This window comes from Drosophila subobscura, chromosome J, assembly GCF_008121235.1.
Source record: "Drosophila subobscura isolate 14011-0131.10 chromosome J, UCBerk_Dsub_1.0, whole genome shotgun sequence".
Taxonomy (NCBI): Eukaryota; Metazoa; Arthropoda; class Insecta; order Diptera; family Drosophilidae; genus Drosophila; species Drosophila subobscura.
Genome location: NC_048532.1, coordinates 22243566 through 22267955, shown reverse-complemented (window position 1 = coordinate 22267955; position 24390 = coordinate 22243566). Strand labels below are relative to the sequence as shown.

The window sequence follows — 24390 nt, the reverse complement described above, 5'->3', positions numbered from 1 at the left end:
AACGGTTTAATCGGTTGCATTTAGGCATTAAGCGAGCTTCTAATTAGATTAGCAGCTAAAACAAAAAAAGGCGAAGGCAGAGACAGAGGCAGGCAGAGGAGCACCCACCGATCCGATCTGCAAGCGAATAAAAAGCGAAACTATGTCGCATGCGATTGCATGGCCTGTTGCATGGCTTCCACATGCAACACACAGCAATCTTCTTCTGCTGGCAACAATTAAAAATCACCGAAATCACTCCAAAGAAAGTGCACAAGGAAAATGTGCCACACGAAGCGGCAAACATCAGCGGCAGCAGCGAAAAAAATGCATTAGAAAGTATGCAAAAATATTTCAGAAAATTGCCAAGAAAAAACCGCGATGGCAGGTAATTAAATATATTTCAGGTCTCTCACTTCTTTGGGGAGATCATGGTGGGGCCACCCCAACCCATTCCTTTCTCTCTCTCTGCCTCTCATATGGCAAACAAGGCACGCAATGAGCCGCGCGCATGACTGCGCAGGCGCGACTTGCACTTTCTACAAATGCGTAAAGAGATTCCCCACTCTACACTCGCCATGGAGACTCTCCCCCTCCACTCTGCACTCTCCATGGAGACTCTCCCCCTCCACTCTGCACTCTCTTTTTTGTGTGGCGACTCTCTCTCTCTCTCTTCCGCCACTCACCTTTGTGTGCAAGAATGCCAGACTCTTGTTGACATTTTCAATTTTGTGTACGCGCATCCGTCCGCTGTTCGGCTTGCCCAGTTTCTCCGACGATATTATCTCCAGCAGCTTGAGCAACTTTATGCCATCGGCCAGATCTGTGAATAGATCCTCCACCTCCATTTTGGCCTGCAAGTAAAGTGAACCAAAAGTTAGCTTCACTTATGCCAAACTGTCTGTGAGCTTTCCCCCACTTTACCTTGATCAAAAATGAATTCATCCATTTTGTGAATGTTTTCTTCTGGATGTGGAGTCGCTCCTCCTGCAGCGTTTTGATCCGCTCATTCTCAAATTTAATTATGCCGTCGCGCTGCGTCATGTTGCCGGTGCCGCGATTCGTGGATGTTGCTGATGAGCTTGAGGTTTGCAGCGTGGCATAGCCTCCCGGCTCATACTGTGATGCTAAACGAAACAAGAAAAAAGAGAGAATTAAACACGGGATTAGTACTCGACTCTCGAGAGAGTCTCGGGAGCTCGTACAAGTGCAGCGGCGACACGAAAACGTTTAGTATTTTGTTTTGATTTTCCCCCCCTTGACAACAACAGAAATCAATAGAGGAAGTCCAAAAGATAATGTCGAACCCATGACGTTATTGCCTATTGGAGAATCTAAGAGATAAGTACGTGCGGCGAGGTGTTTTTTGTGTTCCTATCAGTGTCCCCTTATACTGGTATTCTCTCATAAAAAACACACACAAAAAACAATCTTTGGCTAGAGTTAGGAGTCGCACATTCCATTCGACATTCATTTATTGTTAGTTTAGTCGTAATTCCTAAATTTAAAACATTACGAATTTCGAATGCCAGAGATTGCCAGAGCAGGGGGAACTTCTCCCTTCTGAATCACAAAGATTGCGACAATCGATTGGCATTGAAACATTTAACAATCACAATAAATGTACAAGGGTTTTTTTCCTCTCTTTTAATTAGGTTTCTAGTCTGGTAGGGAACAAACCAAAAATATATTCTAGAAATACTGTTACCTCATGGTTATAATCCATATCAATCTCAAAGTCATACAAATAATCATGATCTACTACTATTAGTGGAGTTCTAAGACTGCAATTGCTTCGTTTTCAAGGAAGTTTCGGTCGATTTCTTGGCACAGAATAGTCAGCTTAATTTCTTTATAACTCTGTCTACATTTCAGCAATCTTCTTTCTATATTTTTTTCGACAGCCAGATGCACAAGCGAAAAGTATACAAGAGAATGCAAAAGAAAAACTAAATAAATGCGTACAAAATACAGAAAATTTGCTCAAAAGCGTGGCAGAGAAATGATCCGAGCGAAACGCTAGCATATACCGGCATACACCATTTGTTAGGAGTGCCTTTTGAAAATATATCCCCACAAAAGCTAAGTCCTAGCAGTTATACCCTTCCTAAATAGAGTACAAACAACAACAACCACCACAGTAACACTTTCAGAGCATGTCATAACGCCTTGACAGCGTACGGTACGGGGTTCTGTTATCAAACGACGAGCGTTAAAATTACTTCATACCACGGGAAACAAAAAAAAAGGTTTTTTATCAACATTTTGGGTTACGCAATTGCCAGGGTTGAGTGGGCATGGCAGGGGCCATGAAGCTACGAACTAAAGCGTATCCGAGTTCGTAGAGTTTCAGCAGAAAGCGTAGGTCTAGTCTGTGGTTTTTGGCAGCTTCGATGTCCGAGGAGGAGTCATTTGTCAAATATTTGTGGAGTCTTATCAACTGTTATCACTCCATCAGAGCCGATAAGAGAAATGTACTTTCATTCGTGGGGGAAGTTGTATAATTCCATGGGGATGGACGGCACCAGCAGTAAAAGCAGGGAAGGCCTCAGCCATTCCCTTTCATATTTCTGGCTCCAAGTTCAAGTTCAAATTTTCTTTCAAAATCAAAACCTACCCAATGACTGACGCTCATAGGATATATATCGCCGATATTCGTTCCGTGTGAAGTTGGAACGATATTGAGCGTTGCTCTCCTCCATGGTGTGGGCGTATTGGCGCTCCTCCTCTTGGCACTCAATTAAACACTTCAAATTTTGATGGGTCGGGGACTATATTTTTCTACGATTAAAACATTTCAGAATTCCGGAATCGGTTTCGGAATCCTCCTTGAGTGGCGTTTTTGTTGTTGTTCGATTTTGTTTCTTTATTGAGAGTCCAGTCCCGTGGCACTCTAGATTCGAGTTTCTCTCTTTGGGAATTATTTCTACGGTTACGATCGTTTGGAGGCAGTTGCTCGCACAACCCGCGTCGTTTGGTCACTGAAAAATTTTAAAGGGGCAGCCGACTGGCACTTGGCACGATTTCGTTGGTCGCCACGAATGGCAGCGATCCTCCCCTTCTTACCCCGTCCCCTAAAGGTGCCTGCCTCCTCCCCATTTTGTTGTTTTTATCATCAAAGAGCGACACACGAGAGGCCACGAAAACCGAAAGTGAGCAGCAAATTCTTTGGGCTATGGTGAATATATTCCTTTTATCGCTATCTCGAATATTTCTCCGCGGCTTAACTGACAGATAGCATGGGGGGTGGGCAGGGGCTAAGGGGTGGAGCAATGGTGACGCTGCTCTGAGGGTTAAGCTGCCGAGCAGAATCCATCTTTCTCTCTCAACGAACAACACAAAACAAAGTTATCTTATCATTCGATATCTCTCTCATGGCATGCCATTGGACATATTTGAGTCTAGCGATTGCAGGGATCGATAAAGGATTTGTTCTAGCCAGAAATTCCCATGAAATTGGATCATTGAGTTGCCAATAATTTAGCCAAAAAAGGTCTATAAATTATTCAAACACTAATTAAGCTCTTTCCCCTATGACATCATTGCGCAAAGATAATTTTGAAATTTTTTGAATCTGATATCCCGACATTCCCTCCCATGATATCATTCCCAAAATATACTTTGAAACCATTTGAAATGCCATAATTCTGCGAATGTCTTTATTTCTGCGACACCATTCTTGCGGAACCCTAATCCTACCCCGTTCCAGAGTCCCCTTCTGCTGAGGTCATCTGGAAGGCATTTTCATTCGTCCCGCAACAAAAATGGCAAACAAAACACTTCGTTCTGTTCGCTTCAGCAAATAGAAAAATCAATTAAAAAAAGAGGTGAAAACCAAACAATAAATGGCAAAAAAAAAGCAAAGAAAATAGCAACACGAACGAGCGATCGTTGAGTTTGTGTTTAGTGACAATAAACTTTAACCATAAATGGTGGGGGCCGATAAGGATGTGGGCGCTCTTATCAGAATCAGAATGCAAACAGCAAAAGTAGGAGGCGGCACCAGAGTGAGGACGGGGCGGTGGAGTGGCCCCAAGTGATAGTCGAACACGAGGCATAACTTTAGGCTTAAATGGAAAAAACCATTAAAAATATTTAACAAGAACAAGCGACACATTCCATTTCGCTCACCCAAAAGGAGGGATAGGTGATCGTAAATCTACTTACAAGATGGAGTTTCTCATTAGAAGAACAGGAACAAAGGAGGGGAGAACTCATCTCTTTCGCTGCCCCTCAAGTAAGGAGCAACACAGCTGTCTTTGCACTATAAAAACTATTTTTACACCTAAAAACAAAAGGAAAAACGAAGGCTGCTACTGCTGCTGCTCCTCTTTCCTGTTTACAGGGAGAACACACAAAAAATACAAAAATAAACACACCCTCAAGAGCAGCAGCAGCCCCAGAGGAACCAGAACGAGTGTGCGCGCAGGCGCATGTTTGATCGCCAGAAACCCAAAGAGAAAACATGCGGATCGCAGATGTATCTGCTGGAGAAACAGGAGGAACACACGAGTATTCAAATGTAGCTGCGAAATTCTAATTATAAACATCTTCTTTTTTTTGCCCCTCTCTCTAACAAAGTTATGGATCTGTCTCTGGGGAGATACAGATACAGATCTCTGGGATTGTGCTACATCTGCATCTGTGGATCTATCTGTCGTGGTTATAATCCGCTAAACATAAGACCTGAAATAAGCCTTGGCATTTACATAAATCCATAAAGTTTCAACGACTTGGAAACGTTTTGTGGCACGAATTTTTTATGGTAGTAAATAATGCTAAAAATTGAAATAAAAATCAACAAAAATCGCAATCAAATCTCATGCCATCTTTTCGGGTTCCCATTTTAATGTTCTCAGCGCATCTAATGATGTTCTTTACATGGATCTTAAGCACAAGAATTATCCACCCAAATAGATGCTGATAGCATCCAAAGTAGTTTCCCTCTGTTTGTCTTTAATTACTTTTGCGTGAGTGATTGAAATGGAGGATAACAAAACTTCATTCTGTCATCCCTCTTGTTGCGATTTATTTGTCTCTTTATTTTGTTTGCTGTTGTTGTTTGTTTGAGGGAATAATGAAACGAGACGAGAGACCTGTGTCACCACGCAAATTAGGGTATTTGTGGCTTTGTTTTGAAGTTTTTCTATGCATAAAATTACCTCATCAGTGGCTCGCTGGAAATTTAAATTCCAAGCCAACAAAAACAGCAACAAAAACAACAGCTTCAGAAAGATATATAGACAGACACAGAGATAGAAAAAAGGCAATGTTATAAATTCTTTTGTCTGTGATACGAATTTTAAACAATTTTCGAAAAATATTCAACGAGGAAAAAAACAGAGAAATTCTTAAAGAAAGGACAAGCGATAAGAAAGAAAAAGACAAAAAAGATTTGGAAATAATCTAAAGTTGAGTGTAACTATTATTCAGGCATTCGATTTATGATCATCTTAGAGCAGTTTCAATCCATAAATTCTTGAATTTAGTTTGGAGATTTAATTTCCCATCCATCATTGCATCCTTTGGTAATAAATATTTTAAAAATAGTTTCACTCCTAGTCCATCACTTCATCGTTTTACGATCTCTCTGCTGCCATTCCATCATTCAATTTACATTTTTTACAAGCCCCCAAAAGTTCAAACTTGAACTCCACACTCCTCCACACTCCACTGGGGCTTCAATAAAAATTGGCGTTTGCTCTTTAAAAATAATTACCAAACATTTTGCCTGATTATTGTCCAAAGCTAAAATCGCAGACATGTAGCCATAAAAAAATCAGCCAGAGATCCATAAAAGAGGAGGAGGAAAAAAATATTTGGTAATACTTTTTGGCATCAAAGTGTTCGTCGGTCGCTGGTTGATGTCTTCCCTCACTTTTATGGCTGTTACTCGTTTAAGTTTGGCTTTTGCTTTTGCTTTTGTTGAAATCGAAATTGTTGTTCATTGTTGGTGCTGCTCCCCACACTGCCATTCATTCAGCACCAACTGCTCCTCCATTGTATTTGTTGGTTAACTCTGAGGCGGTTCGCGTATGAATTGCCGATGCCGATGCCGTTGCCCCCTCCCAAAAGTTATTTGTGCAAAAATTAGTCAATGTTTGGTTATTTGATGTTTCTTCTTCTACTTCTGCTTCTCCTTCTTCGTTTCCTCTTCTTCATCGTTCTTATCTTTGGTTCTGCTGCCTTCCTTCCCCCACTCATTGCCATTATTTGGTGCTATTTGGAGTCTTCTACACTCCCTTCTATCTGCTTCTTCTGTCCATTCCTCACTCTTCATTCTACTGCCATTATTTATGGACCTTCACGCCCCCTCCTCCAAGGGGGCTGTACGCCTGCTGTGGCACCCGCACCCGACACGATCCGACACGGCATATCTCGGCATATCGTGTCGTGCATATTCTATGGCATATTCTATGCTTCTTTTGATGACCTCATCATTGGACCGAAGCCGACTCTGACTTTTGGATCTCTCTATTGCTGACGACCCTCCCCCACTGCCCCTACATCATAGCACCCCTCTCTCTATCTCTCTGTTCTTATATCTCTCTCTCTATTTCTCTTTTGGGCCATGTTTGAATCCAATTCGTTTCGTTCTTGGGCAGCGGCGCGACCCCGGCGCATGCGCCACCGATTGCTACCGTATTTCACGCACATCTCTCCGCCTCGCCTTCTCTTGCTCTCGCTCTCTATCTCTTTCTACATTCTCCTTCTCTTTCCCCTTCTGCCTGGTCTTTTGTCTATGCAAATATTTTTTAGGGCGCCGCCGCTTCAGCGATTTAATCCGAATGTTTTTTTGGGTGTTTTTTGTTTCTGTTTGTTTGCGGCTTTTGGCCATGAAATGTTTTTCCAATTCCCAATCGAATGAATGAATGAATGAATGGCGCTTTTCCCAGCCTTTCCTTTTTCGGGGGGCCCTGGGAAAATGTGAGGCTTGGGTTTTGGGCCAGGCCCAGAGCTGCTGCTGCTGCTGCTGCTTTGGCTGACAAAGCGAATAAATCCATCAAATAATCAAACGATGACATCACTTTTTCCAAGCTCTTTTTTTCTACAAATCTCTCTTGGGGCGACAATGGCAGCTGGCTGATGATATTTTTTGTTAAGCTTCTCCCTGCGTCTCACAGCGGGAGCTCTCAGAGATATTTCATCTTTCAGCTCAGCCACAGATTCCGTAGATTCCAACGGGTGCCCGTCGATTTCTCTGCCCCTCCCCCCAAAAAATATTCTCTGTATTTTTTGGCACACAATAAAAATCAATTAAAAGTGAAAACATTTGGAAACATTTATATTGGGGCGTTATTTTCGAATCAATTTCGAATGAGAACTAACTATAAATTTGGCTCCAACGCTTTGGAGTCTATTTTGGCTGTGGGGATTCATTAATTTTGTGCCCAAAGGGGAGAGGCAACTCCCAGAGAGGCAGAGGCACGCGTCTTCTTTTAATTGTGGCATCATTAAGATTCGTTATGGCGGATATACGCGCACATTAACCGGAGATCTCTCTGGTTTCTGCCACACACACACAGAGTCCAAGAGATTCCTCCCGAGCACGGCCAACGGGTCTGTGGGCTTCATTTTGATTGATTTCCTTTGATTGAAAGCTAGAGGAAGTGCCGAAGGCAATCAATTAGTTGACGAGGAATCACAGCCAAGAGTGTGACTAAGATTAGTTAATTGATTAGCAAAGAGAGGTACATATTTCAGAGTTTTCCACATACTTCTTTGGCTTTAATCAAACGGAAATGCACTTTGAAATGCAGAAAGTTATTTTATTTGCAGCTGCAACTCAATGAAAAATGCAGAAAATGTTTGTTTTTTCATTAGGAATGAAGCGTAAGACAGTTCTCGGTGGAAATACTAATTCTCTAGTTGTTTTCTTTACCCGAAATGTGTTTTGATTCTCCTTTAATGATACAAAGACAGTTCCCACCTCCTATTCCCGCTGTTATTTCTACTGATTAATGACTCTTCGATTCCCAAGCGATTCTGCCCACGAAAAGAATCGCACATTGAAGCTATGACTTAATCAATGAATGATTTGCATATGAGGAGAGCTTAATTGTTGCCTTTTCTCTGTCGCTGAAACACGTGTGTTGTGTTTTCTAACCAAAATTGGCAGCTCAGCGAAATGTGACTCATTCGCAATTGACGGAGGGATCGAGGGGAGTGGAGTGGAGGAAGCGCCATGTGCTGGATATACACGTAATATATGTATATTCGTAGTACACAGTCCTCCATAGCTACATATATGACAAATACACGCTAGCCATTCCACACTCATCGTTTTGATCAAATATTTGCACTATAATTCCAGCACTTTGAAGAACGCGCTTCAAATAAATATTTCCTTAGGTGGGGGGCACCGCTTCAAGTAAATTTTTCCATTGGGGAGTCGCTCCAAGAAGTCTTGCCAGTGGGGCAAAGAGCTCTAAAAACTCCTTCCATTTGGGGCGAAGGTTTATTTCTGTTTCAAATTTCGCAGGAAGTGACGAAAAAGCCCCTAAAAGTCGCATTCCCCTTATCGAGTTGTTCTACAGTGCGTTTCAGTAGGCTAAGGTTACCCAACTCCAGTGATAGCAGCAGCCCGCGCTCCCCTCCCCTCTCTCCAACGGCCGCTTCTTAGTTTTAATTAAAATGTACGCGGAATGGCAATCAAGCGATCGTCTAACAAGCTCTTCTGACTGACGACTGCCTGAAACAATTCAATTTCATTTTTTGACAGCAAACAAAAGATGGAAAAACGAAACGAAGGCAATATTTCAACAGAAAATATAGTCATCATTCTCCGTACACAAGAATTTCTATCGTACGAGAGTTAGAGATCTGTTCGATCGCTATACGAAAAGCCTCTAATTGAAATTGGAAACAAAATCATGTGATAGGGCAATGGGAGGGCGGCCCAGTCCCTTCCAAAGAGAGAGATCTTTGCGGCTCATGGAAAACTTTTTTTAATTGGAATTTAGATGATTTTTCAGGCTTAGCTTCAGAGCCCCTCCCTCTGGCAGCCCTTGTTTAATCAAGTGTTTGGGTGCCATAAAAATCGAATCATTCGAAACATTAAATTCTTCTTTACATTATGGAATCATTTTTTTGAACAACAGATAGCCTTGTGGCCCATCAAATGTTGTTAACATTTGTTACTACCCGTAATTCCCTGATAACTTATGGATTTTAAATGAATTTCAAACGATTTTATGTGTTTTTGATGGCTCAAAACACTCCAATAAGGCGTTACAGTCCCATTTGGAACCCCCCAAAAAATTGCATTTCACAGAGCACGTTGCGCAAAGCCACAAATAATAATAATGAATAATAATAAAATAAATACTGAACTCAAGTTTAGAATTACACGACACGAGAAATTCATTTTCGATGACGTTATAAAGGGAAGGGGGAAGGGGAAAAACAAACTGTAGAATTCTTTGCGGTTTCTCTTCGTTTGCAAAACATTTCACGAATAAATTATCTTCGAGTGGAGTTCTTCAAGTGGTGTGGAGTCTTTTTGGAAGAGGAACTTCAGCTATAAATATACTTGGAGGAGAGTGCTCCCAGTGCTCCCAGTGTTCCCCACCAAAAGCAGTGGCTGTCCTCTACAATTTCGTATCTTTTATCTGTGAAATGAATTTGTATTTGGGTTATCTTGTGCCATGTTCCCACAACACATTTATAATCTTCCTAAAAGATACCAAAGCTACACTTTCACAGGGTACAATTATTACGAACAGATGTTTGTGTCAGAAAATAAATAATTAATTGGAAATCCAAAGAGCAAATCTCTAGGATCACGAACAGGGCCTTGAAAAGCTTAGATCCATCCTCTTATGGAACCTTTTTCTATGCCGCTTTTTTCTGGGTTCTCCTGGGAACAAATTCTATGCTGCTGCTGCTGCTGCTGCTGCTGCTACCGGGTGGCCTGATTACTGCCAGCACCTGGGGACGCTGCCGTTCCCTGTCCGCCGTCGAGAAACGGGTTCCTGCCCTCGAGGGGAATATGCTAATTATTGTCAGTGTTGCCGCCTCGATCTGCCCGCTTGCTAGCTGCTGCTGCTTGATGAAGTCTTTGCACTCCTCCTCCTCCATAAAGGGGCGTCATAATCAAAGCGTCGTCAATAAAAAGAGCAAACAAACCGAGCAACGAACACCGAAAATCGAAGAAAAATAACTAAAAGATCATAAGACTGACTGACTGCTGCTGCTTCACGCTACAATGCTAAACAGATAAACAGCAGAACAGAACAGAACAGACGAAAAGCAGAACCAGACACCGATAGTAAACCGGTAAAAGTTACACAAAGTTACGAAAATAACAAAAATAAAGAAAATAAATTCAATTTCAAGAAGTTTTTAGGGAGAAAAGTAATAAAAATTTGGAAGCTCTTGCGTTGATTGCGGTACTCCTCACTCTCTCTCTCGCTGTCAGTCTCCTCTCTACGTGTTACTCTTTTTTCCGCTCCCCTTTGGAGCAGCTACGATTCCTCTGATGTCAGCGTTTAAGTAAATATTTTCAACGTTTTAAGCGTGTAATTTGTTGGCTTTATTTCAGAAACAAAATACGAAACGAAATGAGGCGAGACAAGCGAAAACCTTAACCTTTAGCAATAATAATAATATTCTGTCAATTCTGTTGCTGATGTTGGCTTTAGCAAAAAATAAGTAGCGTTATATAAGCTGATCGCAAGGTTAAACTCGGTGTTCCCAGCAGTTTAGCAGCAGACAGCAGAAATGCAAATGTAAAACATGCTGTCAGTGAATTCCAATGAACGGACGAGTCACGAGCTAGCGTCATCGTCTGATGAGAGAGTTGTCTGGGAGAGCGGAGAATGCAGAGAAGAGTTGTTCCCAGCTAATTAATCAAAACGAGGCAATAAACCTACAACTAATGATGATGCTTCCGCTCTGTCTCTCTCTCCCAAAGCTGCTCTCTGGTTTGTTTCTCAATGACTCACACTTTTCTACGAGCATTTTTCTGGACACTTCTGGACACTGTGACATCATTTAGTTTTTTCCATCGATTCTGCCATGCATTCTGCACCTGCTGCAATCAATTTTTATCGCTGATAAGTTCTCTCACACACACACTAGCCCTCTCTGCTATCTCTGCAAAGTCCACTCCAATAGCAATAAATAAACCAAATATCAAACGAAAAAAATAAAGAAAATAAAGAACGAAAGTCATAAATTGAGTTGACAACAAAATGCCTTGATTGCGCGGAGTCACCTCGATTTCCGTTGGCAAACAGTCGGAGTCGTCCGAGTATTTCGAGACCCATTAGCAGATAGCATTGCAGATTTCTTACAGGCCACAGAAAACAGACATTTCATTTGTGGCAGCAACCCATAATCATCAGCAGCAGCAGCAGGAACATACTGAGAATGTCAACGATTTTTGGGCCTAAATGAATGGCCTTAACTGATCTCTTAGCCTCCACTTTTGCACCTCCTCCTCCTCCACGGTAAATCCCATGTGAAAGAACTGGAACGCATAACGCTCATACTCGTAACATAAATAACAGAAACAGCAAAAGAAGCAGAGAGAGAAAATAAAGCAAAACAATTTATAAAGTACGTCCAGGAATGCCAAAGTGAAAGAAGAACCGAGCGGCCAAAAGCAAAACCAAAAGCAAAACCAAAACCATCAAAGCCGATAGCAAGGTAATCCACGTCGCGCCTCGAAACTGGGCCCAAGCACCGTGGTCCCGTGGACACAGGGCCTTACACCGAGAGAAAATCTTGCAATGGATTTTAGTGGCAATTTTCTGCTTTACATTGTTGCCAAAGGTAGTGGAATCTTTGTTTCCGATACTCAAAATATTTTCCGAATAAATCGATCTAAATATTGGAGACTTTTAAAGCTACGAACTTTTAATGGGTTTACCACCTAAAGCGAATATTTACTCAGCGACCAAAAATCGTCTTGATTGAATGACAAACACAGGCAAAGAGCCAATAAAAATATGTGCCCTAAATGGTGTTATTATTCACTCCCAGCTACAAAGGTGTTCTAAAGAACCGAACGTACAGAATTTTTGGTGTGACTTTTTTCCCTATGTGTAAGACGTCTCCCCCTCTGTATGTAGGTCTCTCTGTCTGTCTGTCCGACCGTCTGGTAGGCCTCGGGGTGTCTCGGGGTCTTCGGCAGCCTTAGCAGCTGTGGATCTCGGGGGCCGCCGCTTAAATATTTGGCATTTCTGTTTTTTGCTCTGTTACGCTTTTTGATTCCGATCGATGTACGCAGCGATGTATGCAAAACCAGGAGGGTTAGGGAGGGGGCCCGGTAGAGGAACCTCGAAATAAAGCAACAATTTACGAGTAGCGCACATGCGCATTGTTCTTTGGGGTTCAGGCCGCTGCAAGGCATACGAAATACGAAATCAATGCCCCCACACAGACACAGACACAGCCATGGACATGGGGCATGACCATCAACACCTTCCCAGCAAAAGCAGCAGCAGAGGCAGAAAATGCAAGAAGCAGCGGCACTTTTATGGCTTCGTGTCTCCTTCGTCTCCTCTGGGGTGGCCACGATCTTCTACCCCAGTGCACCGACTAGCGGTATATCCATTAATAATTCACTTAGTAGCATCCCAAAGCTAAAGCGGAGTACCGATCTACCCTTTCTGCAGCATTTTGCTTACTGGGTAAACAACAGCAAACTACAAAGCGAAAGGCGTGTGAGAGAAGAACCAAAACAAAGAAAAGCAAAAGAAATAATTACAGGCAAAAAAAACACAAAAAAAGAGTTCGAAATTCTACCGCTTCACAGACAGAGAGCGGTGCAAAGCGGAAACAAAGTGCGCAAAATGTAATTAATTGCCCCGAAGGCCCCAAGAGCCAACGCCGACCAAAGATTCGCCGGAGAATTCATAATGCAGCAGCGGCAGCAGCAGATGAATTTACGAATGTATGCACATACATTTATACATATATTTTACATACATTGTATGTACTTACTTGTACATTTGATGCTACTACAGTGGTGAACAGCAGCAGAAGATCGGCTGGAGTTTGAAAGCACCGCAGTCTTCCGGCCATGTGGAAGTCTTATATTTCTGCAACGTGCTGTTCTCCTACTCTTCTACTCTGCTCTCCCTCACTGTTTGTTTATTGACTTTGTCGATCATCTTTTCTTTTTTTTTGCAACTTTAAAGCTAAATATTTTGATTGGGCCCGGGGTCCCCAAAAACAACAACAGCGAACGCTGAGAAGAATTGCAAATTGTTGGCCATGATTAAATTTGTGTGTCTGCTCTTTCGTTTTGTTTTCCAGCGAGATCAACTCTCAGTTGATTGGCAAATTGCTCGCTCACACAGTTGAAGACTCAACCTCAAGGCTGAATATAATTTTTGTTGCCGAGAGACGGAGCACCGCCTGCTGATAAGATTTTCGGCTGTTAGTTTTTTATATGTACATATATTTTTTTGCTAGTTTTTCTAACCGGAATTCCAGCCGCGCAGCCACTTCCGTTGTGGATAAGCTCCATCCTCAGTTGGAGGGGATCGTCGAGTGAGTTCCTCCGCTGCTGCTGATGATCACTCGCCTGAGCTTGAGGCCGAAATTGAAACCACTCTTTGCACTTGACTGTGGGCATTACCCAAAAATTCCAAAGGCATGGGGCATGGCTTGGCCAAAAACGAGACAGCTACATAATAAATAAGCCTTAAATGTGGCAATTGTTTATGGCTCAAAGCTCCAAAAACTCGAAACACAATCTAGACAGTCAGCTGGGGGGGAGAAAGAGAGGGGGAGAGAGCTCGGTCGCTGTGTGATTTGGGTGAGAAATTTCACTGTAAATCCAGTTTCAAGGTTGAGGCGACGTTCGGTGGTGCTGCTGGTGGTTCCAGGCAACAGTTGCAAACAAACTGATTTTGCTGGGTACTGTAGCACGCGTAATTGTTGCGGATCAGAGCAAACAATGGGGGGTAAGGTTAAGACTGAGCATCTGGCACTTTGCACTCAACTTTTGGCCAGAAGCTGCGCGATCACATTGTACTTTTCTTTCTCCCTTTTACAGACTCCTTTTGTATTGTTCGGATCTGAAATTATTGCGTGGGGACAGCATTTCCTGGGAGGTAGATATGCATTTTTTGGCCACATGCAGTCGTAGTCGTAGTCGTCGTCATCAACAGTCAACAGACTTTGACTCTGACTAAAAAAAGAAAGCAAACTACTGCTGCGAGTGAGCCAAGTACTAAAGACCAGACAACCAGACACACAGAGAGAGAGAGGGAGGGAGGGAGCGGGAGAGGGGAAAACCAGTTTGAGAGCAAGTTTACTTTTTAGTGGCGTTGACGTTGTTGCTTTTTTTGTTGTTGTTGTATTTTGTGGCTTATAGCCTTGAATGTGCATTTCATGTGGTATTTCTCCTGTTTTTATTTCTTGCTGTTTTTTTCTGTTTTGGCGCGAGCTCAGAGGGAAACGGAAAACAAGTTAAAGCCAAAGTTAGCCAAGTTTTTCCCCAAAAATAAAAACCAAGAAAAACTCCTTTTCATAGGCAAGTGAAAAGAGAGTGTCAGCAGACGGCAAGCCAAAGAGAGAGAGACCAAAAGAGAGAGCGATCGACAGAGAGAGAGAACCATGTCGCTGTAGCGGCTATTGCGGTTATTTTCTAATTGCTTTTCCAAGCCATTTATTTGCATATCTCTGACACACTTGGAAGCCAATTGGAACGAGTCTAATCGAGGTGTGGAATGTAATTTTCAAGTACAGATAGATACCCATTAGTTTTCCATCATTGTGGCTTTGTATCAGCACATACATAAAACCAAATTCCGATCAGTCAGTTGCAAAATTGAATAGCAAATCTCAAAAAGTGACTCACAAGCCATGGATTCGGCACCATCGAAGGGTGGCAACGACAGCATCGTCCAGACTACGGACACAGCCCCAACGCAGTCGACAGCCTGTACGACCGTATCGACTGTCGCTGAGCCGGGCTCCAGTGGTTCAACCAAACCGAGCAGTGGCACGGGCGACGCGGATGACAACGAACCCATTGATGCTTCGGTTTACGAGTGCAACATATGCTTGGACATCGCCCAGGAGGCCGTGGTTACCATGTGCGGCCACTTGTTCTGCTGGCCCTGCCTGCACCAGTGGCTAGTGACGCGTCCCAGAGTCAAGCTCTGCCCCGTGTGCAAGGGTGCGGTGAACAAGAACAAAGTCATACCCATCTATGGGCGCAATTGCAAGCAGCAAGTGGATCCTCGCAAGAAGATTACCCCACGACCGGCTGGACACCGCAAAGAACCAATGCCGGCACGCGTTGCTTTAAATAGCCGTCGAGTTGAATTTGCTGCCGAAGCTCACAGGTTTTATAACCTTTTCCGTTTTCGCTATAATTTGGTTCGACTTGCCATCAATGTGGATGCACATCGTCCGATTCCCGACAATCGTGGCACACAGCAAATCAGCGGCGAAATTACAGTCTCCAGGGTGTTTCTTTTTGTGGCCCTACTGTGCATCGCGTGGCTAATCCTTTCATAAGAATTCGACACATTTTAACGCACAGAAAACACATCAAAATTTCAACAGTTAAGAAACAATTGCAATGGATTGATTACACATTTCACTGGGTTGTTTGGTTATTCATTCATTGAGACATTCACATGAAACCTTTTTCCTCAAAGAACCCACCGAGCCGCCGCACAATATTATTAAAAACACTACACTACTTTCTGTTTGGCTCTTGAACATTTATAAATGAATTGTAGCATCAGATAAATATAAGTGGAATGAATGGACACATCATTCAGATTGAACGTGTTTCCAAGGGGGGGGTACTCCATCCCATCCCATCCCATCCATCGATCCTCTCCTTATCATTTTGGCAAGTGACATTGGCTATTTTTACTATATAAATATTTCATATATAGATTAAGCAATAATCAATGATATTTTGTTGGACTATGTGCCAGCGCGATAAGGTTGAAATGGGGTTGAATATATTATGGTATTTAAATGGAATTTGTCATGGCATGGAAAGTGGAATTTGAATGTGACATCCGTCAGCAGAGCAGTCAACAAGTTGTGACAGGAATCCCAAGCTCTTAAGTGAGATTACAGTACAGATATGGCATAAGATTTGAGTAACTAACTAAAACTAAAATCACAAATACATCAAATGAAAGGCACTGCCTAAAAAGAGTGCACTCCACATCCCCCAGTTGCAAGTTCGGAAAGTCAATTGGCACTCATCAAGCGCAGCAGAGATCCCGACCCCTGCAGGGTCTCCAGCCCTTTTAATTAATTACAGGGTAATTGCAACTCCCCCTCACTTGAGCGGCGGCACTTGAGCAATTACCATCATTAAATAATGTTAAGGCTTATCTTTGTGACTCCCATTCGCGTCTCTGTGATTTCCCTTTCGAAATATTATCCAAAAGTACTGTCGAGACTGTCGGCGATAAGAGCGACCGGACCAAAAGAGTGTTCTAAATTCGTTTAATGGCTTTGATTGATTGGATTGGGGGGTAGGTTGGTAGTCACATAACCATATAATGCGGTGATTGATTGATTGACTTGCCGCGGAGCCGATTTTGAATGGAATTAACCAAAAGCATTAACTCCAAACTCCAATTGGGAGAAAAAAAGAAGGGGAAACAAAGAACAAATAAAAAGTACAGCGCACAAATTGCGCAAAATGCCGAAGAGACGGAGAAGAAAGAGACAAACACTCGGGGGTCTCAGGTTTAATACCCTTGCAGATTTATCGCCTCACTGCTCACTGTCTGTGCATACAATGGATCCATATTTCGGATGGATGAATCATTCAGAATCTAATGCATAACTTTTGGTAAATGTGGATTTCACTTTGGGTTCACTCTTTTCATGTGGTTGACAAACAATTTTCCAAACCCAATACAGCCCCTCTTCACAGGGTATACAAAGGCAGCAGCAGCAGCAACAAGAATAACACACACACATACATATGTATGTATGCATATGACTTCTATGAATGCATGTGTGCCTGTGTGGGGGGAATGTAAAAGAGCATTCCAAAATGGACCAACGGAGGTCTTTGGTCTGCCTCCCTCTCCCAATAGGAATTGTATTTCGCCTGCAGTTGTACAAGCACTGGGCGACTGTTGATGCTTGCGACTGCACTTTTTGTAATTTCTGCAGGGCATCTGTTTACAGGGGCGTTGGCATGGCATCTCTCTCTCTTTCCCTTTTGCCTCTTCCTCCAGATCGCCTTGGCCTTGTTGTTGCCGACGCGGCTGTTGCTGCTGTCGTTGGCCTCTTGGCTGACCCGTTAAGCGCGTAATTGAATTTAAACGGCAATTGTCTTGGCGAAATGCATTTACAGCAAATTACAAATCACAACAGCGCTGCCGCTGCGGCTGCGCCGGCATCAGTTGCTCCAAAACTGCAGCTAACGGTACTGCAGAATGCTTAATGAGCGAGCGAGCTAGAGAGCAGGCAAATGCCAAAGAGGAATGCGGTTTAAAAATAAACCAAGCCCAGAGCAAGCGAGCGAGCGTGCGAGGAAGAGAGCAATAGTGAGGGAGACAAGCGAAGCCAAAACGTGCTTTGGCTAAGACCCTACTTAGCCTAGTTTACGACCGACAGAGAGTGAGCAAGACAGAGGAGAGCCTGGCTTTAATGACGTCGCAGACACCTGCACACTGACACAGAGATCGAGCAAGAGGGAGGGAGGAGGTAGTAGGGGGCCACTCTCCCTGCATCACTTACACCATGTGTCCATCCCTCTCGCTTCACTACGCTAATTTTACGAGCTGGCCACACGCACCCTTCCGCACAGTTTTACAGTCAATCTTGATCCTCTCTGCACACTTATGCAACACCTTGGGTTTTGTTGGCCATAAACGGCATATTATTTGGTGCTTTATAGTTTACAGTTTACAGTAACGCCCCTCTCACGGATTGTATTTCCATTCATTTTGCACTCACCTTTGACAGCCTCGTAGTATCCCAAATCCAGCGTGAATGATTTACGTTATTGTCCTGGCTTACACAAATATCTGTTGCGCTCTCTACTTTGCCGCTCTCCTATGGGAATATCTCGCTCTGCGTAGATATCCTCTGCTGCTGCGCTGTGATCTCTCTTTTTCCTTGTTGGCTGCTGCGCCGCGGCGGCTGCTGTTTAAATTTGCATAAATTTCCTTTTTTATTTATCTTTCATTTACAATATTTTCACTTGATTTGGCTCTTTTTACGATCTTTCGCTTCTACTCCTTCCTGCTCTCTGCTCGTGTTCGTTAAGAAAAAGATGCAGAAGACGCGTAGCGTAGCCACGAAGATGGTAGGCAGGAGAAGGAGAAAAACCGGAAAGTTGTTATTGTGGCTGCTGCGGCGGTTATTGTTGTTCTTGTTGTTGTGGGTAGATAAAGCCCGAAAAAAGTGTGTAAAAGAAATCAAAAGAATTGTAGGTTTTGGTTTCTTGTTTTCGGATTCTGTTTTTTAATTTATGCCTAAGAATTTTTGTCACTTGTTGCTGCTGCTGCTCGGCGGCTGACCTTAATAACAAATTCCAATGCACACACAAACACACACACACCCAAACGGACTTGAGCTTACAAGCCGCTTTCACACACAAACACGGAGCTGCGCAAAAACCAGCTTTGTAGGTTTGTTTTTTGTTGGTTATATTTTTTTTGGGGCAGTAATTAGAAGTAGCCGCGATTTAAGCACCGCACCGGCGTTAGAAGCGCAACAGCAGCAGCAAGATCGGCCGCAGCAGCACAATTTTCTAATTAGCACAAATACAGCCACGAAACAAAAGCAGACTTAAACACACAGGCACACACACATCGAGAAATAGATTTACGTTTGGTTAATGGCTTGGTTGTTGGTACGGCGCACGGGGTCTCATGTGGTTATTTGTTGTTAGCGGTTTAGTCGATCAACAATTTTTCAATTCCAGTGGCGCGCTTTCGTCCGCGCGCACGTCTTTTCGATTCAATTTTTTTGTTCACACACAAAAATGGCGACGAGCGCGGATGACGGTTGAAAACAGACAGAAAAACAGAGAACGAAATTGGGAAGCAAAACAAAAACCAGTTCCCATTGTGAATGGGCAATTTGTGTTCAAACGGTAAGGGAATTTGCCAAATGGCAAGGGACATTTACCCGAATGTTGCACGCAATTATGAGTACTTTGGGTAAAATATCGCATGATCATCAACCCTACCCGACTCGTAACCTACCATCCTTGTTTGCATATCGATACTTGTGTGCGATAAGCTGAACTTGTTATCTCCCTTCGATAGTAGCGGCTATCGATACGAATTTCGGGGGTAAATAACGAAAGAAATGTCGCTTTTGTTTGCTTTTTTGTTGATTTTAAGCTGCAACTGCAGCCTGTTGCTTGCCAAAAACAAAAACAAAAGCTGCGAGCACCTGGTGGACAGACTGGGCAATTGGCAGAGTCATTTTGTGTACTGCGCGACCACAAAGTCCGTTCCGGTGAAGCTCTGCGTCGGCTGCGAACCGGAGTACAGGAACCTCACCCACAGCTACGACGAGCTGCTCTCCAATGCAAACTGCTCCAAAATATATCTCGATTCGGATCGCATCAATGTGGTGGCCACCACCCAGGGCATACTCACAAATCTCTGGCAAAAGGCCAGCTGCGAGGGTAAGACTCGGAAGCGCATTCCATTTTTCAGTCTGAGTCAGCATCCATTCTCCTCCCCCTTCGCTCTCTCTTTGCAGATTGCTACAATGGCAATCATTCGGAAATGTATGATGAGAAGTGGGTAATTCTCGATGGCTGTCTCAGTGCAAATAAAGATGATCCGTGCACAGCCTGCAAGGGGGACTACATCGGACTCAACCAATTCTACTTGGGCATGGAGAAGGCCAACAAGGGACTCGTGTGCTTTGATCTACAGGACAGAGTAAGTGGCAGCTTGCAGCTGGGGAAGCTATTAGTAATCTTCCCCTCCTTCTTTCAGATGAATCGCACACGTTCGAATTGGTCGAAAACGTTGAAATGCTGCCAGCGGGAAGTCAAATTGAATACCTTCATCATTGCCGTCTTTGTGGTGGTCCTGCTGCCCATTCTTACCTTCTACATCACCGCCATTGTGCTGACCAGGCGACGGGAGGCGAATCACGGACTCCTCAACGAGGAGAGTAAGTGTTTCCCCCCCGCTTCAAGAGACTTTTCTTTATGCTATCTCTATCCATTTTAGCTCCCGAATTGGATGCGCCAACCACTTCTGCTCTCATCACCGCCGCTGTGCTGTCCACGCCCACGGAACCGCCAGTGGCAGTGGCTGCCAGAACGGAGAAGATTGCCAGAGTGTTGAGCGGCGCAGGCATCGACTCCGAATCGGACTCCATGTTGGATTCCAGCGATGAGGAGGTGTTGGTGAAACCAAAAAGAGCCTAAAGGGAGGGGAAATCCCTTTGCGCCAATTATTCTAAAAATCATTCATAATCCCCTACTGAAGATTCCCCCAAGGTTCTTCCTTCATCAAATATATATTTTCGAATGTATTTACGTGTGCCACTTGTGTGATATCTCTGAATAAAAGTAACAACAACTTTTTATATAGATTTGTAATCCAGCAAAAGTCTTTATTCACATCTCAGTCTTTGGGTTAGAATCTCTCTCCGGGACAGCCGCATCTGGCACGTGGACAGCTTCTGCAATGAAAAAGAGCAAACAACTTCCTAGTTCACTGTCCAAAGGTCACGTCTTCGTCTGAGTCTGTCTGTTCGTCTCTCCGTGGGGGACTCTGGCTTTAATCCAGCGAATCTTTTATGGGTTGCCAGTCCTTCGATTGGAAATGGAAAGTCTCTCTACGTTGCTAAGTTTTAACTAAGTAACTACGGTGGGTAGATGAGCGAGAGCGTTCGTTCGTTCGATCTTAGACTGTGGATTGTGGTTGGGGGTTGGGGAGTTTTGGTGGTGGGCCACCGGACATACGTTTTTTCGTTCGGATGTGTGTCGGGCTCTTGGGTTCCTCTCTGTCTCTGAAAGACATGGATATATGTATGTATGTATGTTTGTATGTAAATGTTAATAATTTTTGTTGCATTAGTTGTTATACCCATAAGATATAAGAAGATAAACTCGTGTAAAAACAGTCTTTTCCCATGGAACGCTTTTCCGTCCAACTCTCGTTTCGGTTTTCTCTTTGTAGTTTCGGTTTTGGCCGGGACGGGGGGTGGCGAAGCACAAGGATGCGGGTTGCAGGGGGGAGGGGCTTGGATGGAACACATATACACACACATCACTGCTTCGATTTGAATATATATATAGATATAACGGTACGTTCATGTGGTTGTTGTTAGCGTCTCTTTTGGCGTCTCTTTCGTTTAAAAGTCTTTCAAAAACTCTCCTCTCATCGTTTTGCGTACAAATAAAGTTCACAATTTCTCTCTTTCATTTTGTATTTTTTTTGTGGTTTAAAATATTTTTAATTAGTATTTAGGTGTTGTTTTCTGGATTTAAATTTGCTTATGCGTAAGTTTTTGTTTTTGTTTTGTTTTTTTGTAAATCAAATGATGGGTCAGGAGTAGGGGTAAGGGGGCTGGGCGGCGAGACAGAGAGTTAGATGCAGAAAGAGAGAAAGAGAGTTGTTTGTTGTTGTTGTTGTTGGAGTGTGGCTGGTGTATCGATAGCCGATAGCGCTGCCTCTCGATACCTCGAACACGTTCGATTATACAGTTAGCTCTAGGAATTATCTTTTTTTCTTCTCAGTTTTAGATCTTTTAAACGATCGCATCGCCCCTACAATTAGCAAATTTTTTCTCATTTTCACACACGCGAGCGCACACAATTCTTTCACTTTTTGCCGGGTCTTACCGGTCTAGCAATCGATAATCTAACGCCTGTTGTCCCGATAGCTTCGCTGGCCACCGCCGCCGCGATCGCCACGAAACGAACGCGAGTCTCGCGAGGATCCACTGCGATTCCCGTACTCCCGACGACGACCGCCACCCGCGGCACCATTGTTGTCCCGATTGCGATATCCCGGTCCTCCTCCCACGCCACCAGCAGCTCCACCCACACCAGGCACCGGTGCTCCCAGCGCCGCTCCATTGCTCCCGCCGTTGGCAGCACTGCCGCCATACACGGGGAACCCTGGCGGCGGCACCGTGGGCAAGCCGGCATTCTTCCAGGCGGCAAACTCCTCGTAGCTGGGCGCCTTGTCGAATCCTGGCGGCGGTGGTCGCTGCGGCGGCGGGTAATCCGGCAGCGGTGGTGCTCCAGGACCATCATAATATCGCACCGGTGGCGGCAGCTGCTCGTACATCGCGGGCGTAGCGCCCTGTGGCATGGCGCCGGCCGCGCCTGCTGTTCCGGGCAGTGGCATCTGGGCGAACGGCGGCACGAAGGGCAGGGGCGGCAGCTGGCCGTGCATGTTCCGCATGTAGTCCGCGACGTACGCCTCGGCAGCGGCGGCCGACGACATGTAGCGCTCCCACGAGGGCATCGACATCTCGGGTGGTCCGCCAGGAGCTCCGCCACCGCCGGCGCCTCCCATCTGCCGATAGGGTGAGCCTCCGCGCTTGAAGCCGCCGCCCTGTGGCATGCCGCCCATGCCGTGATGCGGATGGCGGTGGTACGGCCGATGCTGCTGATGCTGCTGTCCGTGGTAGCTCCTCTTGTGGCGCATGGGTCCCAGCTGACTGTGGCCCGACCCCGAGCCGCCACGCCCGCTGCCGCCGTGGCCGCGCGAGGACAGACTCCTGGGTGGCTTGTAGATCACGTGCATGCCCTTCTCCCGCATCACGCGTGCCGTTTCCTTTGACTTCTTCAGTATGGGCGTCAGCTCGATCTGCTCGTCCTCGGGGAAGAGGCGGCACAGCTCCCCGCCGATCTTGGGCTCGATCTCCTGGCCATCGCGGCCAATCTTCACGGGCTTACCCTCGTTCCATGTGTTGTGCAAGTGCAGTGTGGCGTTGAAGGACAGCTCCTTGCGGCAGATCCAGTCCAGCTCAATGACGCCGCCGAGCGCCTTCGGGGAGATGCTGGGCGGCAGCACCCAAGCCACCTGGGGAATATCGCGCCTGGAGGGTGCCGCCATCCTCGCAAATCCTGCGAATTTACCTGCAAGAAGGGAACGGAGGATGAATGACATTCATGTCGCTCCTTGGATTGACTCTGGCTTACCGCTCTCGTTGACGGAGAAGATGAGCAGGACGTTGCGTGCCTCCTTGAAGGCCTGATTCAGATTGGCATCGTTCTGTGGGAGCGTGGCCCACACGCTCTTGCTCTTGGACAGCTGCACATTGTCCAGGTTGTTCGACTTGATGAGGAAGAAGCGCGTGTCCCGGAACAGATAGTTGAGCTTCGTCATGTAGTCGTAGCCCTTCTGCGAATGCGAGCCGCTGCCATCCTTCTCGGGCGTGGAGTTCTTTGAGCTGCTGGCCGCTGTGCTGGCCTTGCCACGCGCCCCGCCGCCACCGTTCCGCTTGTGCTGTGTGCCCGAATCCGAGTCGGAGGACTCGCTGTCCGACTCCAGAGCCGGCACGGCTGGCTTCTCATCCTCCGCGTCGCTCGCCTCGCTCTTGTTGCCCGAATCGCTGGGATTCGGCGTCTTCTTGCTGCGCGACGACGACTTCTTGGACACTGACTCCCGCTCCTCGACGGGCGGGGACTTGGCCTTGGTTTTCTCCGCCAGTGGTGGCTCACTGGACGATTGGCTGTTGGATTTCTTCGACTCGCTGCCCGTGCGCTTCTTCTTTTTGCCACCGTTCATGTCCTCGGGTGTGGCCTCGCGCTTCGTCTTCTTTGAGCTGGGCTTTTCGGCTTTCTTTTCGGGCACAGGTGGGGGTGGCGCCGCCTTGACCTTGGTCTTGGTCTTGCGCTTGCCGCTGCCCACCAGCGAGGAGGGGGCCGTGCTCACCGAACTGATGCTCGGCTCCGAGTCGTCTGAGGATTCGCCGCCATTCGATTCGGAGGCCTCGCTGCGCGTGTTGAACTCAAAGTCCTGCAGCTCCTCGGCAATGTCCGCCTCATTCTCGTCCAGCCCAAGATTCACTGCATCCAAATCGGCCATGTCGCGCATTGGCAGCGTTTGTTTACCTGCGGCCGTTCCGTTTCGTTTGCATGAATGAGACACCCACACAAGTGCACACACAACACACGCATACACACGCAGCAGCGAAGAAGAAAAATATAGAGAAAAAAATGCCGATCGATTTGGCAGGTGAGAAAGAATCGCTGGAAAAGCAGCACAATCGCACACTCACTCGCTGCTCGGGGCATCAACTTTGGGGACCCTGTGTCCGTGCAACTTTTGATGCACTCTCTGCTATTATCTATAATTAACTCTTGCAGAAACAACGAAAATAAGCGCAGCTTCAGCTGTATTTTACACACACAATTTCTGCGTCACAGGCGTCAATGGCGATGGCGTCAGAAGAGTGCCACTATATGGGGTTGCGGTTTGCAATCGATAGTTGCCTATCGGTTGGTTTGCCACCTCTATG

The 24390-nt window shown here is 45.2% G+C and overlaps 4 protein-coding genes across 8 annotated transcripts in view; 2 read left to right on the top strand and 2 right to left on the bottom strand.

Moving 5' to 3' along the window:
- Positions 1 to 18933, bottom strand: part of LOC117895040 (spectrin beta chain, non-erythrocytic 5) — a 34406-nt gene extending 15473 nt beyond the window's left edge. For 4 of the 5 annotated variants that reach the window (XM_034802414.1, XM_034802415.1, XM_034802416.1 and 1 more), the window contains exons 1-3: positions 2597 to 2751; positions 904 to 1106; positions 666 to 833 (exon numbers count right to left, since the gene is read on the bottom strand). In XM_034802414.1, coding sequence (XP_034658305.1) covers positions 666 to 833; positions 904 to 1106; positions 2597 to 2681 — 456 coding nt within the window. In that variant the 5' untranslated portion in view covers positions 2682 to 2751. Of the gene's footprint in view, positions 1 to 665; positions 834 to 903; positions 1107 to 2596; positions 2752 to 17889; positions 18079 to 18766 lie in introns of those variants that run through there. The other variant, XM_034802417.1, reaches the window with a different exon arrangement.
- On the top strand, positions 14705 to 15700 carry LOC117895042 (E3 ubiquitin-protein ligase RNF185-like). Its single transcript, XM_034802419.1, has one exon. The coding sequence runs from the start codon at positions 14803 to 14805 to the stop codon at positions 15460 to 15462; it is 660 nt and encodes a 219-aa protein (XP_034658310.1). The 5' UTR covers positions 14705 to 14802; the 3' UTR covers positions 15463 to 15700.
- A 267-nt stretch (positions 18934 to 19200) lies between the features above and the next one.
- On the top strand, positions 19201 to 20509 carry LOC117894910 (osteopetrosis-associated transmembrane protein 1). Its single transcript, XM_034802207.1, has 4 exons — positions 19201 to 19576; positions 19654 to 19838; positions 19896 to 20076; positions 20136 to 20509. The coding sequence occupies exons 1-4, from the start codon at positions 19252 to 19254 to the stop codon at positions 20333 to 20335; spliced, it is 891 nt and encodes a 296-aa protein (XP_034658098.1). The 5' UTR covers positions 19201 to 19251; the 3' UTR covers positions 20336 to 20509.
- Positions 20510 to 21336: 827 nt separating this feature from the next.
- On the bottom strand, positions 21337 to 24323 carry LOC117894907 (YTH domain-containing protein 1). The gene is made up of 3 exons (XM_034802202.1): positions 24151 to 24323; positions 23069 to 23983; positions 21337 to 23005 (listed from the first exon to the last, which is right to left on the bottom strand). The coding sequence occupies exons 1-3, from the start codon at positions 24164 to 24166 to the stop codon at positions 21777 to 21779; spliced, it is 2160 nt and encodes a 719-aa protein (XP_034658093.1). The 5' UTR covers positions 24167 to 24323; the 3' UTR covers positions 21337 to 21776.
- Between the last annotated feature and the right edge of the window lie 67 nt (positions 24324 to 24390).